Here is a 14,129-nt window from a genome sequence, read left to right as displayed (position 1 = left end):
AGCTGAAATCAAGAGTTGGACGCTTAACTGACTGAGCTGCCCAGGCGCCCCTGAAACCTCTTCTAACCTGGGCTTGCTGCTGTGTAAAATGCAGTGGGTATTCTGCATGGAGCACTGGGTGTTATGCACAAACAATGAATCATGGAACACTACATCAAAAACTAATGATGTAATGTATGGTGATGAACATAACAACAAAAGTAAAAAAAATGCAGTGGGTAATGTCTATCTCGTATGGCTGTTATAAAGGTCAAAATGAGGTGATGTTTCTCATGCGTTCAGCTTACTTGTTTAGTTAACAACTAAAGCCATTATTATATTATCCTTTAATATTGTTCGTTTTAATATTTTAAATAAAATAATAGGTAAAAGAGTAAATCCATGAATAAATGTAGTGACCCAAGCAAAACCCCCACTCCTGCTTTTCGCTCAGCCTAGGAAAAACTATGATGGAATATTTCCCCTATCCTGGGAATAGCTATTTCTGTTTCTCAGTCTTTGGTCACAGTTTCCTTTTTCTCCTGTTGTTTTACCCTACCTGGTAGAAATATCAGGGCTCCTGCCAGAGCTTCCCAGTCCCAGGGGAGAGAATTAGTCAAGGTCTGAGAGTGACAAGGGAGAGCAGTCCAACTTCATTCTTGCTTCTCTTTCCCTTTCCTCCTTTTCCTTCCTGTGGGGGAAATAAAAAACACTTAACAAAAATTGGCTCAAAAATTCAGTGTGATTTCTTCAAAGGTGTCACTGGAATCTTGATAGATATTGAAAGGAAAAGTTTACAAAGGAACCAATAACGGCAACAGCAAATAACCAGAACAGAATGCTGAACACACTGCACGATCCCCTCATCTGTCTTCTAAGTACTGTTGGATGCCAGCACTGGACTTGGCCCCGAGAAAACAAGATCACCCAGGGCAAGATTCCTTGAGGCCAAATCTTCATTCAATCTAGGGAGATGGACAAGCACGTCTATGATTGAGTAGGCTAAGATCTGTGGAGCACGATCAGGAAAGCACAGGGCACATAATGGGTACCCTGAGTAAGCAAGTCAGGGGAGACTTCCAGGAGGTGATGCCTGAGCTGGGTTTTAAAGGTCAGCAAGGAGTTAGTAAGATTAAGAGGTATTTGGAAGACAGTCAAGTCTGAGGGAACAACAATAATATTGATAAATTAAACTGCGTTGGCTTAGATTTCTGAGAATCTAAGGTGGATATCAGAAAGATTGTTTCTGATAGATCAGTTGAGTCACCACTGATCCTATAAGATTCCATGGCTCAAACAGGTGGGTCTTAAGCTAAACTGCGATTATAAAAAAATTGTGGTCTTCTCGATCAAAGGAAAATTAAAATTGGAAGACTTAAGATTGGAAGGTTTCCTTGGGTAAATTTCTCAACTCATTAAGCTTTTCTTCTTCTCTAAAATGGAGACTGTAACACCATCTATCTATGATGAGATGGTTAGTTACCAACCCATCATCTGCTCTCCCTTTTTCTTTAGCAATGGAGCCAGTTTTTGGTTAAGATGGCAATGTGCCCAGAGTTTTTTTTAATTACATTTCCCAGCCTCCTTTGAAACTAACATCACCATGTGACTAATATCCAACCCTTGAAATAAAGTGGCAACATGAAATGGTATTTCCAGGGAGGTTATTAAAAAGGGAGAGGGTAACAGGGATTGACTACAACTGAGCATGAGGGATCTTTCTGGGGTGATGAAAAAGTTCTAAAACTGGATTGCAGCAATTGTTGCGAAACTCTATAAATTTGCTAAAATTAATTGAATTGTATACTTAAAATGAGCAAATTTTATGGTAAATTACACCTCAATAATGTTATAAAGTAATAATAATTATTATAAAACATCATTTAAAATGGGTTTTTTGGGGTTTTTTTATTTTTTTATTTTTTTTATTTATTTATTTATTTATTTTTAAATTTTTTTTTTTAAGATTTTATTTATTTATTTGAGACAGAGAGAATGAGATAGAGCATGAGAGGGAGGAGGGTCAGAGGGAGAAGCAGACTCCCTACCGAGCAGGGAGCCCGATGTGGGACTCGATCCCGGGACTCCAGGATCATAACCTGAGCCGAAGGCAGTCGCTTAACCGACTGAGCCACCCAGGCGCCCCTTTTGGGGTTTTTTTAAAGGAATGTGTTTATTTTTATTTTTTTTTTAAGATTTTACTTATTGGGGCGCCTGGGTGGCTCAGTCGTTAAGCGTCTGCCTTCAGCTCAGGTCATGATCCCAGGATCCTGGGATTCTGACCTGAGCCGAAGGCAGACACTTAACTGATTGAGCCACCCAGGCTCCCCAATAAATATAATCTTTAAAAAAAAAAAAAAGAGGGTGGCTGGGTGATGGACATTGGGGAAGTATGTGTTGTGGTGAGTGCTGGGTGTTGTATAAGACTGATGATAACAGAGTGCATCGGGCTCCCTGTTCAGCGGGAAGTCTGCTTCTCCCTCTCCCACTCCCCCTGCTTGTGTTCCCACTCTTGCTGTCTCTCTCTCTGTCAAATAAATAAAAATCTTAAAAAAAAAAAGGCTGATGAATCACAGACCTGTGCCCCTAAAACAAATAGTACATTATATGTTAATAAAATATAAATTAAGAATTCTGACTGGGGCGCATGGGTGGCTCAGTCAGTTAAGCATCTGACTCTTGATCTCAGCTCAGGTCTTGATCCCAGGGTTGTGAGTTCAAGCCCCATGTTGTGCTCCACACCCAGTGTGGAGCCTACCTAAAAAAAAAAAAAAAAAAAATTCTGACAGTGTTCATATTTCCAGTTTTCCATGGTCTTTGTCAGAACAAACCTTAAAAGAAACGCAGTCTCCCTCTCAAGACTTCCTCCAGATTTCTTGTCAGGGAATTCCTCGATGAAAGTTGAAGGTGGGATGAACATGTGGTTTGCCTTCTTTTTATCTAATGCTCTTTGATCGATATTCTTCACCTCTCTGTGGAGAAATCACAAAGGCACGTATGGAAAAATACTGAAAAGTCAGCAGGATCTTTTCACTCCTATTTTCATATGTAAAGAGAGACAAATATTTACAAAGTTATTCATTCAAGAGCAAGTGACTGAAGTAGAGAGCTGACTACACAGCAGCTACTCAGTCCGGAGCCCCTGCTGTGTGCTAGGGGGCATATCAGTCCTTGGAGACACAGAGAGGAATAAGACGTGGTCCCTGAATTCAAGGAACATGCACTCAGATTAGGAGGACAGGAGAAGAAATCAACAATCTGAAAGAGGGGCGCCTGGGTGGCTCAGTCAGTTCAGCGTCTGCCTTCGGCTCAGGTCACAATCCCAGGGTCCTGAGATCGAGTCCCGCATCGGGCTCCCTGCTCAGCAGGGCAGTCCGCTTCTCCCTCTGCCTGCCGCTCCCTCTGCTTGTGCGCTCGCTCTCTGACAAATCAGTCAATCAATCAATCTTAAAAACAAACAAAAAAACAATCTGAAAAAAAGCTGAATTTTGAAGGCAAGCTGAATTCAAGTTGGGGATCTGCCGCTTGCTGTCTGACTTTGGGCAAATTACTTAACCTCTCCCTGCCAGTGTATCACCACCAACTTGGTGATAATAGAACCTAGGGTTGCAGTGAGGATTCACTGAGTTACCACAGGTCAGGTGCTTAGTGCAGTGTCTGGTACACAATAAATAAAGGAAGCGCTCTAGAAATGTCAGCAGCTGCTGCTGTTCTTATAGAAGACACTTTTCAGCGGAGTGTGCTCAGATAAGCATGGGGTACACAATGGGAATGCCGAACTGGGTGATATACCAGCAGACTTTTGAAATGTAAGTAGACATTTACTTGATGAAGAAGCAGGTTACGGACACTCAAGGTAAACAAAATAGCAATAAAAATGTATTTGTGTGAATTAAGATTCTGTCATATACTTCTCTGCTGATGGAGGAGAGATGCAAAAAGACTGGTATTAAAAGACCAGCATTGGGGCGCCTGGGTGGCTCGGTCGTTAAGCGTCTGTCTTTGGCTCAGGTCATGATCCCACGGTCCTGGGATCGAGCCCCGCATCGGGCTCCCTGCTCTGCAGGAGGCCTGCTTCTCCCTCTCCCTCTCCCCCTGCTTGTGTTCCCTCTCTCTCTGTCAAATAAATAAATAAAATCTTTAAAAAAAAAACCAAAAAACCAGCATTGAACTGAGGTAGGGAAGCTGAAGGGACTCCATTTTATTTTATTTTATTTTATATATTTATTTTATTTCGTTTTGCTTTTTTTTAAGATTTTATTTATTTATTTGACAGAGAAAGAGAGGGAGAGAGAGCACAAGCAGGGGGAGCAGGAGAAGGTGAAGCAGGCTCCCCGCTGAGCAGGGAGCCCAATATGGGACTCAATCCCAGGACCCTGGGATCATGACCTGGACCGAAGGCAGATGCTTAACCAACTGAGCCACCCAGGTGTCCCTATATATTTCTTTTAAAGATTTTATTTATTTATTTATTTGAGAGAGTGTGAGCACATGTACAAGTGGGGGGAAGAGTAGAGAGAGGGACAAGCAGACTCCATGCTGAGCATGGAGCGCAACGCAGGACTCGATCCCATGACCCCAAAATCATGACCTGACAGACGGACAACAGACTGAGCCACCCAGGCGGCCCTGAAGGGATACCATTTTAGAAAGACTCCATCTCTGCTATTTTTCTGCTAGGCCCCATTTCAGAATAAGTCAAAGAAGCTATGTTCCCACTTTGAGGGGGAATCAAGATAGTTAATCATTCTCTGAATTTTGTCCTAGGCCCCAAACACCTAATAATGTCTAAGAAGAGCCAGATCCCAAACATGTTCCAAGCTGACACTGGCATCAATATCTCTACCTTCGGTAATTTACGGAATAACATCCGTTGTTCACCGAACACTTACCTCTGATTGGGCCCTACCCTGGACTCCTGAAGGAACAAATACCCTAGACCCCTTTCCAACATAAACCCCTAACCTCAGGCAATGACAAGACTCCTTCTCCTTTCCTTTCCAAGTCTCCCAGACATTCTGTCTGCTATTCTCTACCTGTCATTTATACTCTTTAATAAACTGTTTTCACTTTCTCTCTTGCATTTGATTTCTTTTTCTTTTTTTAAAAGATTTTATTTATTTATTTGACAGAGAGAGACACACTGAGAGAGGGAACACAAACAGGGGGAGCGGGAGAGGGAGAAGCAGGCCTCCCGCTGAGCAGGGAGCCCAATGAGGGGCTCGATTCCAGGACCCTGGGACCATGTCCTAAGCCGAAGGCAGACGCCCAACAACTGAGCCACCCAGGCGCCCCTTGCATTTGATTTCTATCCTGCCTAAAGCCAAGGACCCTCTTGGCTGGTCCTGGGGGAGCCTCCTCTGGATCCTCAGACTCAACCAGGCTGTATCAAAACCCATGGTTATTCTAACAATGGGCAACTTCTCCCAAGTCAAAGGAAGAAATTCTGTTGACACAATGTTCTTACTTTGGGATCTTCTGCCACAACTTTTTCTTAACCCTGGGGAGCCTGCTTCTGCTTGCAACAAAGAGGCAAAGAACAGCAGCAGATTGCATTTGTTCTTGTTATGATCACATTTTCTTTTCTTTTTTTAAAGATTTTATTTATTTATTTATTTGAGAGGGAGGAAGAGTGAGCAAGAGAGAACACAAGCAGGGGGAGAGGCAGAGGCAGAGGGAGAAGCAGGCTCCCCGCTGAGCAGGGAGCCCAATGTGGGACTCGATCCCAGGACCCTGGGATCATGACCTGAGCCAAAGGTAGACATTCAACGAACTGAGACACCCAGGCACTCCAGACCTGACCCTTAAAAAATGAGGTAACTACAAAACCATTATAATATCTACAAAGAAAAGGAATACACCAATATAAGGAGTTCTTTAATATGTTCCTTTGGAACATAGATACCAAAGAGTTCATAGACTCTAAATGTGCAGCTCAAGGAGTTTTTGTGGACTGAGCACACCCATGTAACCAGCACCCAGATCAAGAAATGGAACATTGCCCACTCCCCAGAAGCCCCCTCATCCGTACCCTACTCAAACCCTACTTCCCTAAGGGTAGCCCTAATTTTGCTCCTTCTGCTTCCTAGTAGTCTCATTCACCCATGGGGAGCCACAGCTTCCCCCTAGTGTCCCAGGCTCTGGTGTCTGATGTCTAACAGCACAGATGTAGGTTTGGGTTTTTTTTAGATTATTTACTTTAGAGAGAGAGGGACAGTGAGAGGGCAGGGGGTCGGGGGAGGGGCAGGGGAGAGGGAGAGAGAGAGAATCTCAAGCAGACTTCCCACTGAGCTTGGAGCCCGACGATGCAGGGCCCCATCCCAGGCCCCTGAGATCATGCCCTAAGCCAAAATCAAGAGTCAGATGCTTTACCCACTGAGCTATGCAGGTGCCCCTATCAGCACAGATGTGTTTCAAGGACACCATTTTCTTTCGTAGACAAAATTTTGAGAATCACTTTGTTAACAGAAGGCATCCTGAGCTTCTTGATAATGCTTTATCCAACAAAAAGTGGATATATTTAGCAATGAGACTGCTAACACATAATTATAGTTTCTACTGACTTAAAATACCTATACTATAATTCACCTGATAAGGATGCCTTTATTAAACAAGGATGTCCTTATATATTTCTGAAATATATACGTGGTAGACTTAATCTTGAATAAATTTAATATTAGCCCTAAATTATTTCTGCCTTGCTCATGCCACAGCTAGGTATAACTATGGGGGCTAAGTTCTGGCCAATGGAATGAAAAATGGAAGTTTCACTTGTGACTCACAAGAGGTATGCATTTCTTTGGACTTCACCTTCCTTTTTCTTTTCTTTTCTTTTTTTTTTTAAGATTTTTATTTATTTGACAGAGAGAGACTCAGCAAGAGAGGGAACACAAGCAGAGGGAAAGGGAGAAGCAGGCTTCCTGCCGAGCAGGGAGCCCGATGTGGGGCTCGATCTCAGGACCCTGAGATCATGACCTGAGCTGAAGGTAGACGCTTAACGACTGAGCCACCCAGGCGCCCCTTCATCTTCCTTTCTATTGGCTGGAATATGGACCTGATGGCTGGAGCTTGACCAGCTATCTTAGATCATGAGGTGGAATCATGGGCGAAGGATTATGGAGAAATAAGACAAAAGGGGCTTGGGTCCCTGACACTGACCTGCCATATCTCTTGGACTCCTTTTTAAATAATAAAAATAGATTTGCACCTTGTTTTAGCCACTATTTTGAGTTCTTCTGTCACTCGAAGCTAAACCTAATTCCAAGTGATAGAATTACCTACTATGGGCTTGGTCTTATAAACAGGCTTTATGTGCCTTCTTTTACTTGATTGATACAACTCTCCAAAGTAGGAAATATTATCTTCATTTAAGCAACAAAGAAATGGAAGCTCAGCAATATACGTGACTGGTCCAATGTCATAGAGCCAGTAAGTAAAAAACCCTAAGCCTCTGCCATTCCAAGGATCCCACCTTCAAGAATTGCTACAACTATTGGGAGAGACAGACATTACAAAACATCTATGTTATAAACAGAACATAATACCTGGTGCCTAGAAGTTGCTGAAAACATTTGTTGGAACAATGAGTGAAATATAGAAAAAACAAAGCATAATGAGCCACAGTAACAGAGGCAGAAACAAAGAGCCCTAAAGAACAATTCCTGCAAGGGCGCCTGGGTGGCTCAGTCAGTTAAGCATCTACGTTTGGCTCAGGTCATGATCTCAGGGTCCTGGGATCAGGCTCCCCACGTCAGGCTCCCTTCTCAGTGGAGCCCGCTTCTCCCTCTCCCTCTGCCCTTCACCCTGCTTGTGCTCTCTCTCTCTCCCAAATAAATAAATTAAAAAAAAAAAAGAAAAAGAACGGTTCCTGGGTCCTCTCCCTTCCCCAGTCTTGACCCTCTCCTCCCTCACCTGCATCTCTCTGACCTCTCCCGCTTCACACAGGCTTGGGTCTTCCACTTTACATTGAAACGGCCCTGTTACTCACCATCCAATCTTGCCTTTTTTAGTTCAGAATTTTGCTCCTTCTGCTTCCTAGTAGTCTCATTCACCCATGGGGAGCCACAGCTTCCCCCTAGTGTCCCAGGCTCTGGTGTCTGACCTCAGCCCTGTTAAGACCGTTCTCTACCAACTCACCAAACCTGTCTCAGCCCCAGGCTTCTGCATCTGGCACCCCCGCTGCTGATCCTTCCTTCCCTTAGCCCTTTCTTCCCTCAGCTTCATGGTTGGTGTGCCTTTACATGCAGGCTCTCCTTTCCTTCTGGCCACTCTCTCTCCTTGGCCCCATTTGTCCTCCCCACATATGTGGTGGCCCTCTAAGTTTCTGTCCTTGACCTTGACTTCGGTAAATGGCGATAAATGACTGTGCCTCTTACACACACTATTTTATACCCTGATTTTTTTTGTTTTGGTCCAGTAATATGTTGTGACCATCCCTCCTTATAAAATAAGAATACTAGATCAACATGGCCATTTTTCTTGGCTGCAGAGCATGCACATACAAGAGCTTATTAAACCAATCACCTTTTTTTTTTTAACATTTTTTAAAAAGTTTATTTATTTAAGAGAGACAGAATGAGAGAGAGAGAGCACAAGACGGGGGAAGGTCAGAGGGAGAAGCAGACTCCCTGCTGAGCAGGGAGCCCGATGCGGGACTCGATCCCAGGACTCCAGGATCATGGACCTGAGCCGAAGGCAGTCGCTTAACCAACTGAGTCACCCAGGCGCCCCTCACTTTTTGATGAACATTTAGGCTAAACTGCATTTTTGTGGGGCTTGTTTTTGTGCGTGTGTGTATGTGTGTGTATCATCATTTGGAAATAACTCAACTGTATCACTTCGCAAAATAAATCAGTTACCTATGTGTTCATTGTTTCCTTTCTCTCTCCTATGATGGCAGATGCCAATGGCTATCTAGCCAACAGCTATTCACCCTTTCTCCCCTGCTAACCGAATCCAGTGCTATTTTGGGTAATGAAGTGCCCAGCCAGTTCTGCTCTGGTCCAGGCACGGAAATCTCATTTCTCTTTGCCAGATATTTCCCGAGCTTCTTTTGCAGCCCGGATGTCCATGTAAGAGATTTACGGGAGCAGGCAGAGAAGACATGAGAGAGATAAGGAGCAAACGACGAAGGTGAGCTCTTCTCTGGAGAAAAAAGTGCCAGCTAATAAAGGGAGAATGGATGATGGAAGTAGAAAATCACGATTTGCAACCCCAACTATTATCATTGGTTCAGGCAAAGACCATCAAAGTGATGCTAAAACCGCTGGACAAAGGTTTGGGGACAGCAGATTCATTCAGTCTCAGAGAATCACACCACTTATTACAGACTAACTACATAAAACAGGGGTCTTACAGTGGAGAGGTCTGGCAGAGACCATCTGTCTGGCTGATCCAACACTGAGTGTCTCCTGATGCAGTGCAGTGTGCACACACAACATCATCTATGAGGTGTTCTTGGCGAAAGGATCTTCCCTGAAACTTATCAAGCATCTAGTATCACCCCAATGTCCAGTTTACAAGAAATATAGGATATTTTGAAATAAGTTAAATGATACCCTGAAGAAATAGTCAGAAAAATCCAGAATATGGCTTGAGCGTTTCAAAAAAGTCTATGTCAGGGCACCTGGGTGGTGCAGTTGGTTAAGCGACTGCCTTCGGCTCAGGTTGTGATCCTGGAGTCCCAGGATCGAGTCCCGCATCAGGCTCCCTGCTCAGCAGGGAGTCTGCTTCTCCCTCTGACCATCTCCCCTCTCATGCTCTCTCTATCTCATTCTCTCTCTCAAATAAATAAACAAAATCTTAAAAAAAAAAAGTCTATGTCATTTAAAAAAAATTAATAATGTAATCATTGCATCAGGGCGTAATAACAAAGGTGGGGGCAGGGCACTGTTATCGACGAAAGGACACCAAAGAGATATAACAACAAAATCTAATTCCCAATCCTTCATTGGATCCTGGAGCAGCAAGTAAAACCAAAAAGGATATTTTGGGCACCACTGGGGAAATACGAATTTGACCTAATTACTAGGGAGAGAAAGAAAATATGGCAAAATGTGGATAATTGGTAAACGCAGTGCGGGCATATGGTGTTCACTGCACCATTCTTTCAACATTTCTGGAAGGTCTGAAAATTTTCGAAATAAAATAAAAATATTGAAAAAGTCAGAAGGCACAGGAAAATATCCATAATATGCTAAGTGGGGAAACAAAGTCTAAAAACCAGATTGACAGTATGACTCTACTACTTTTGTTTAAAGATACACCTCTGTGGGCCCAGGAGTAAAGACTGCAAGGATTTATAGAAAAATGTTGGTGGGGCGCCTGGGTGGCTCAGTCGTTAAGCGTCTGCCTTCGGCTCAGGTCATGGTCCCAGGGTCCTGGGATCGAGCCCCACATCGGGCTCCCTGCTCGGCGGGAAGCCTGCTTCTCCCTCTCCCACTCCCCCTGCTTGTGTTCCTGCTCTGGCTATCTCTCGCTCTGTCAAATAAATAAATAAATAAATAAATCTTTAAAAAAAAAAAGAAAGAAAAATGTTGGCAATGTATACCTACAGGTGCTTTTCCAGGTTGGTTTGTTTGTCTTCACTGAACATAAATGTTTTTGTAGTTAGAAAAAAATAACTTTAAAAGAAAGATCTGGTCTCTGTTATTGTGGAGTTTACATTCTGACCACAAGAAATGTGCTTAAGATAGTCCCAGGGCCAGGCCCCCAATTAAAAATTGTCATGTGCAGGGGTGCCACGGTGGTGCAGTCGGTTAAGTGTCCGACTCTCGGTTTTGGCTCAGATACTCTTGGTTTCGGCTCAGGTCGTGATCTCAATGTCGTGAGACCCGCCCACATCATCGGGCTCCACACAGCGGGGAGTCTGTTCAAGATTCTCTCTCCCCCTCTCCATCTGCACCTCCTGCTCATGCTCTATCTCTCTAAAATAATAAAATCTTAAAAATTAAAAAAAAATTAGGGGCACCTGGGTGGCTCAGTCGTTAAGTGTCTGCCTTCGGCTCAGGTCATGATCCCAAGGTCCTGGGATCGAGCCCCACATCAGGTTCCCCACTCAGCGGGAAGCCTGCTTCTCCCTCTCCCATTCCCCCTGCTTGTGTTCCCTCTCTTGCTATCTCTCTATCAAATAAATAAATAAAATCTTTTAAAAATAAATAAATAAATAAATAATAAAATGCACATAAAAATGAAACTGTCATGTGCAGGGGCGCCTGGTCGGCCTGGTAAGTGGAGCGTGCAACTCTTGATCTTAAGGTTGTGAGTTCGAGCCCCACATTAGGTGTAGAGATTACTTAAAAATCTTAAAAAAAATTTTTTTTTTAATTGTCATGTGCAACCATAGACAGACACTCAAACGATGCCCCTTCCCTAATGCCCCTTAAATACCTGAGGAAGTTTTCTTGCAGTCCCTTTAGGTACTCATCAAAATAATTCCATTCATTCCTGTGGAGCCAGCTCAGTTGGTGGAGGTTGTCCCTCCGCTTCTTCATGTTGCTCAGGGTCAGATTGATGACCTTAGCATACGTCAGGACGGACTCAGTGGCATCAGCCATCAAGGAAAAACCCATACTCTCAGTTGGTATTGACTGAGCGTTACCAGCAGAACAGCCTACTGCATGGGGCGGGGGCTGGGGGGGGGGAGATGGCAGAGTGGGGGAAATGACCTCTTCCTGGACCAGATCACTGAAATCTGGGCAGGAAAGGACTCCTGCTCTCTGGCCATGGCCTACTGGGAAAGGCAAGCGGATATCCTCCCCAATGGCCAGGCCATTCCCGGTCTTTTAACAAAGCCCTTCTCTCCTGCTGATGGAAGGGCTAGGAAATGCTCTTTTCAGACTGCTGTCTAAAATTCTCACTCCACTTATCATGGGAAGCACTTCGTAATGTATAGAGTTGTCATATCACTATGTCGTACACCTGAAACTAATAAGTTGTGAGTCAACTATACTTCAATAAAAAAAATAAGCAAATAAATACAATTCTTACTCTATTATTACAGTGGTGAAGAGGAATGGATTTCAACTGTCAGTCTCAAGCCTCATTCCCAACATCATGGAAGTTGATAAAAGATATTGAGCTCCGAGGTTAAGCGGTGCACATGAGATCTTAAGGTCAGTGGGTTGCTGAGCTGGACTCAAATCTGGGGCTGTGTATTCCCAACCCAGGCTCCTTCCACTATACTACACAGTCTACAGAGCACTGAGGTGATATACGGGAAAGTGCTTTATATACTAATAAAGTGCTATGAAATGTGAGCTGTTTGGCTTATAAGTAAGTTTGGGGATATGAGCTCTACAGACAAATGCTACCTAGTTCACTGGGAAAGCTCCTCCTGATGGGGAGCTATGTGCAGACAGGTAACATTTCAAGCACTTGTTACTTCTCAGGCTCTAGGCCAAGCCTTTATTGTTCCTGCGCCAGTACTCTGCAATAACAGCCCTAGAAGGCAGGTGTTGCTATCCCATTTTGTAGATGAAAAAAATGAGGCTCAGAGAGAAGCTGAAATTTGTCTAAGATCACTCAGCTGGTCAACAGTTGAGTTGGTTCTTGAGTCCAGGAGGACTTGATTCCATATTCTGACCCCCTACAGTAAAGTGCTAGGACTTAGGACACCAACATGTCACATCTGTTTTCTTAAGATCTGCGCTGGTTACCAAATCTTTAAAATAAATGCCAGGAGGGCCAGAGATCTGCTGATGGATCTGGAGGAGGGGTGTGTGTGTGTGGAGGATGGTAGAAGAAACACACGTCTGGACCCCAAATCCTGATCAATACATACTCTGGGGTCAATGAGCATCTGGGAGTCATTACTGAGCTGCAAAGCATGTTCGAGTACCTAGTTAGCATTCTCTCTGGTAGACAGGAAGAGATTTTGCACCCAGGGGAATTTGACATGCCCAAGATCCCATGCAGCCAGTTCATGAGGCCGACTTGGAACTAAAACGCGCAAGATTCTGAGCCTTAGGCTCATATCAATGGCTACCCTTGACAGGCACGCGCTATGTGCCAGGCACTGGGTTAAGGACTGGGGTGCCTTTCCACATCCTTGCTTCTGGGAGGAGGAAGCAGAGGCCTGGAATAATATGTGCCCTGCCCATGGTGGAAAGGATATGGGATGCTCTTGGTTCTTTCCCTCCTGACTATCAACACGTCTTTGCCACAATGCTGCAGACAGGCGTAATTCTGGAGGAAGTACACAATCAGAGGGCTCTTCCCATAAAGGTTGAAGAAGTTTGAAATCAGCTCAGGGCTTTTGCAGGCTGGGTGAGACTGAGTAGGAAAGAGAGTGGAAAAAATTACAGATTGTCATTGTTACAGCATGGATTAAGAAACGTAAAGGTAGGGCGCCTGGGTGGCTCAGTTTGTTAAGCGACTGCCTTCGGCTCAGGTCATGATCCCGGAGTCCTGGGATCGAGTCCCACATTGGGCTCCCGGCTCAGCGGGGAGCCTGCTTCTCCCTCTGACCCTATCCCCTCTCATGCTGTTTCTCTCTCTCTGTCAAATAAATAAAAATAAACAAAATCTTTAAAAAAAAAAAAAAAGAAACATAAAGCTAATAATGTTCTTTGTCCAGTAACTCCAATTTTAGGATACTACCCTAAGGAAATTACCCAAATTAAAGAAAAAAGATTTAAGTACTAAGATGCTTGCTGCAGAGATACTGACTATAGCAAAAGATTAGAATAACCTGAATGTTCAAGAAGATACTGATATTTCTATCCCAAGGAATAGTTATGCTGCTATTAAAATGTTTATGAAGAGTTGGTCCTAAGAAATAGCTTCAGATCTAATAGTAGATTTAAAAATTGAGACGCAGGGGCACCTGGGTGGCTCAGTCAGTTAGGCATCTGCCTTCGGCTCAGATCATGATCTCAGGGGCCCGGGATTGAGCCCCATGTCTGCCTCCCCGGTGAGCAATGAGTCTGCTTCTCTCTCTGACCCTCCCCACCCTCATGCTCTCTCTCTCTCAAATAAATAAATAAATAAAATCTTAAAAAACAAAACAAAACAAAAAAAACCAAATAGGGCACCTGAGTGGCTCAGTCGGTTAAGGTCTGCCTTCTGCTCAGGTCATGATCCCGGAGTCCTGGGATCGAGCCCCGCATCGGGCTCCCTGCTCAGCAGAGAGCCTGCTTCTCCCTCTGCCC

At 44.0% G+C, this 14,129-nt stretch overlaps 1 protein-coding gene across 1 annotated transcript in view; it reads right to left on the bottom strand.

Moving 5' to 3' along the window:
• Window positions 1-981: 981 nt before the first annotated feature.
• FAM227A (family with sequence similarity 227 member A) overlaps window positions 982-14,129 on the bottom strand; it is a 66,111-nt gene continuing 52,963 nt past the window's right edge. The window contains exons 13-16 of the mRNA XM_021687718.1: window positions 13,094-13,251; window positions 11,368-11,520; window positions 2,811-2,951; window positions 982-988 (exon numbers count right to left, since the gene is read on the bottom strand). Coding sequence (XP_021543393.1) covers window positions 982-988; window positions 2,811-2,951; window positions 11,368-11,520; window positions 13,094-13,251 — 459 coding nt within the window. The remainder of the gene's footprint in view (window positions 989-2,810; window positions 2,952-11,367; window positions 11,521-13,093; window positions 13,252-14,129) is intronic.

The sequence above is a fragment of the Neomonachus schauinslandi genome, chromosome 5 (genome assembly GCF_002201575.2).
Source record: "Neomonachus schauinslandi chromosome 5, ASM220157v2, whole genome shotgun sequence".
Classification (NCBI taxonomy): Eukaryota; Metazoa; Chordata; class Mammalia; order Carnivora; family Phocidae; genus Neomonachus; species Neomonachus schauinslandi.
The sequence above is the reverse complement of the archived record's forward strand: the minus strand, read 5'-3'. Positions and strand labels throughout refer to the sequence as shown.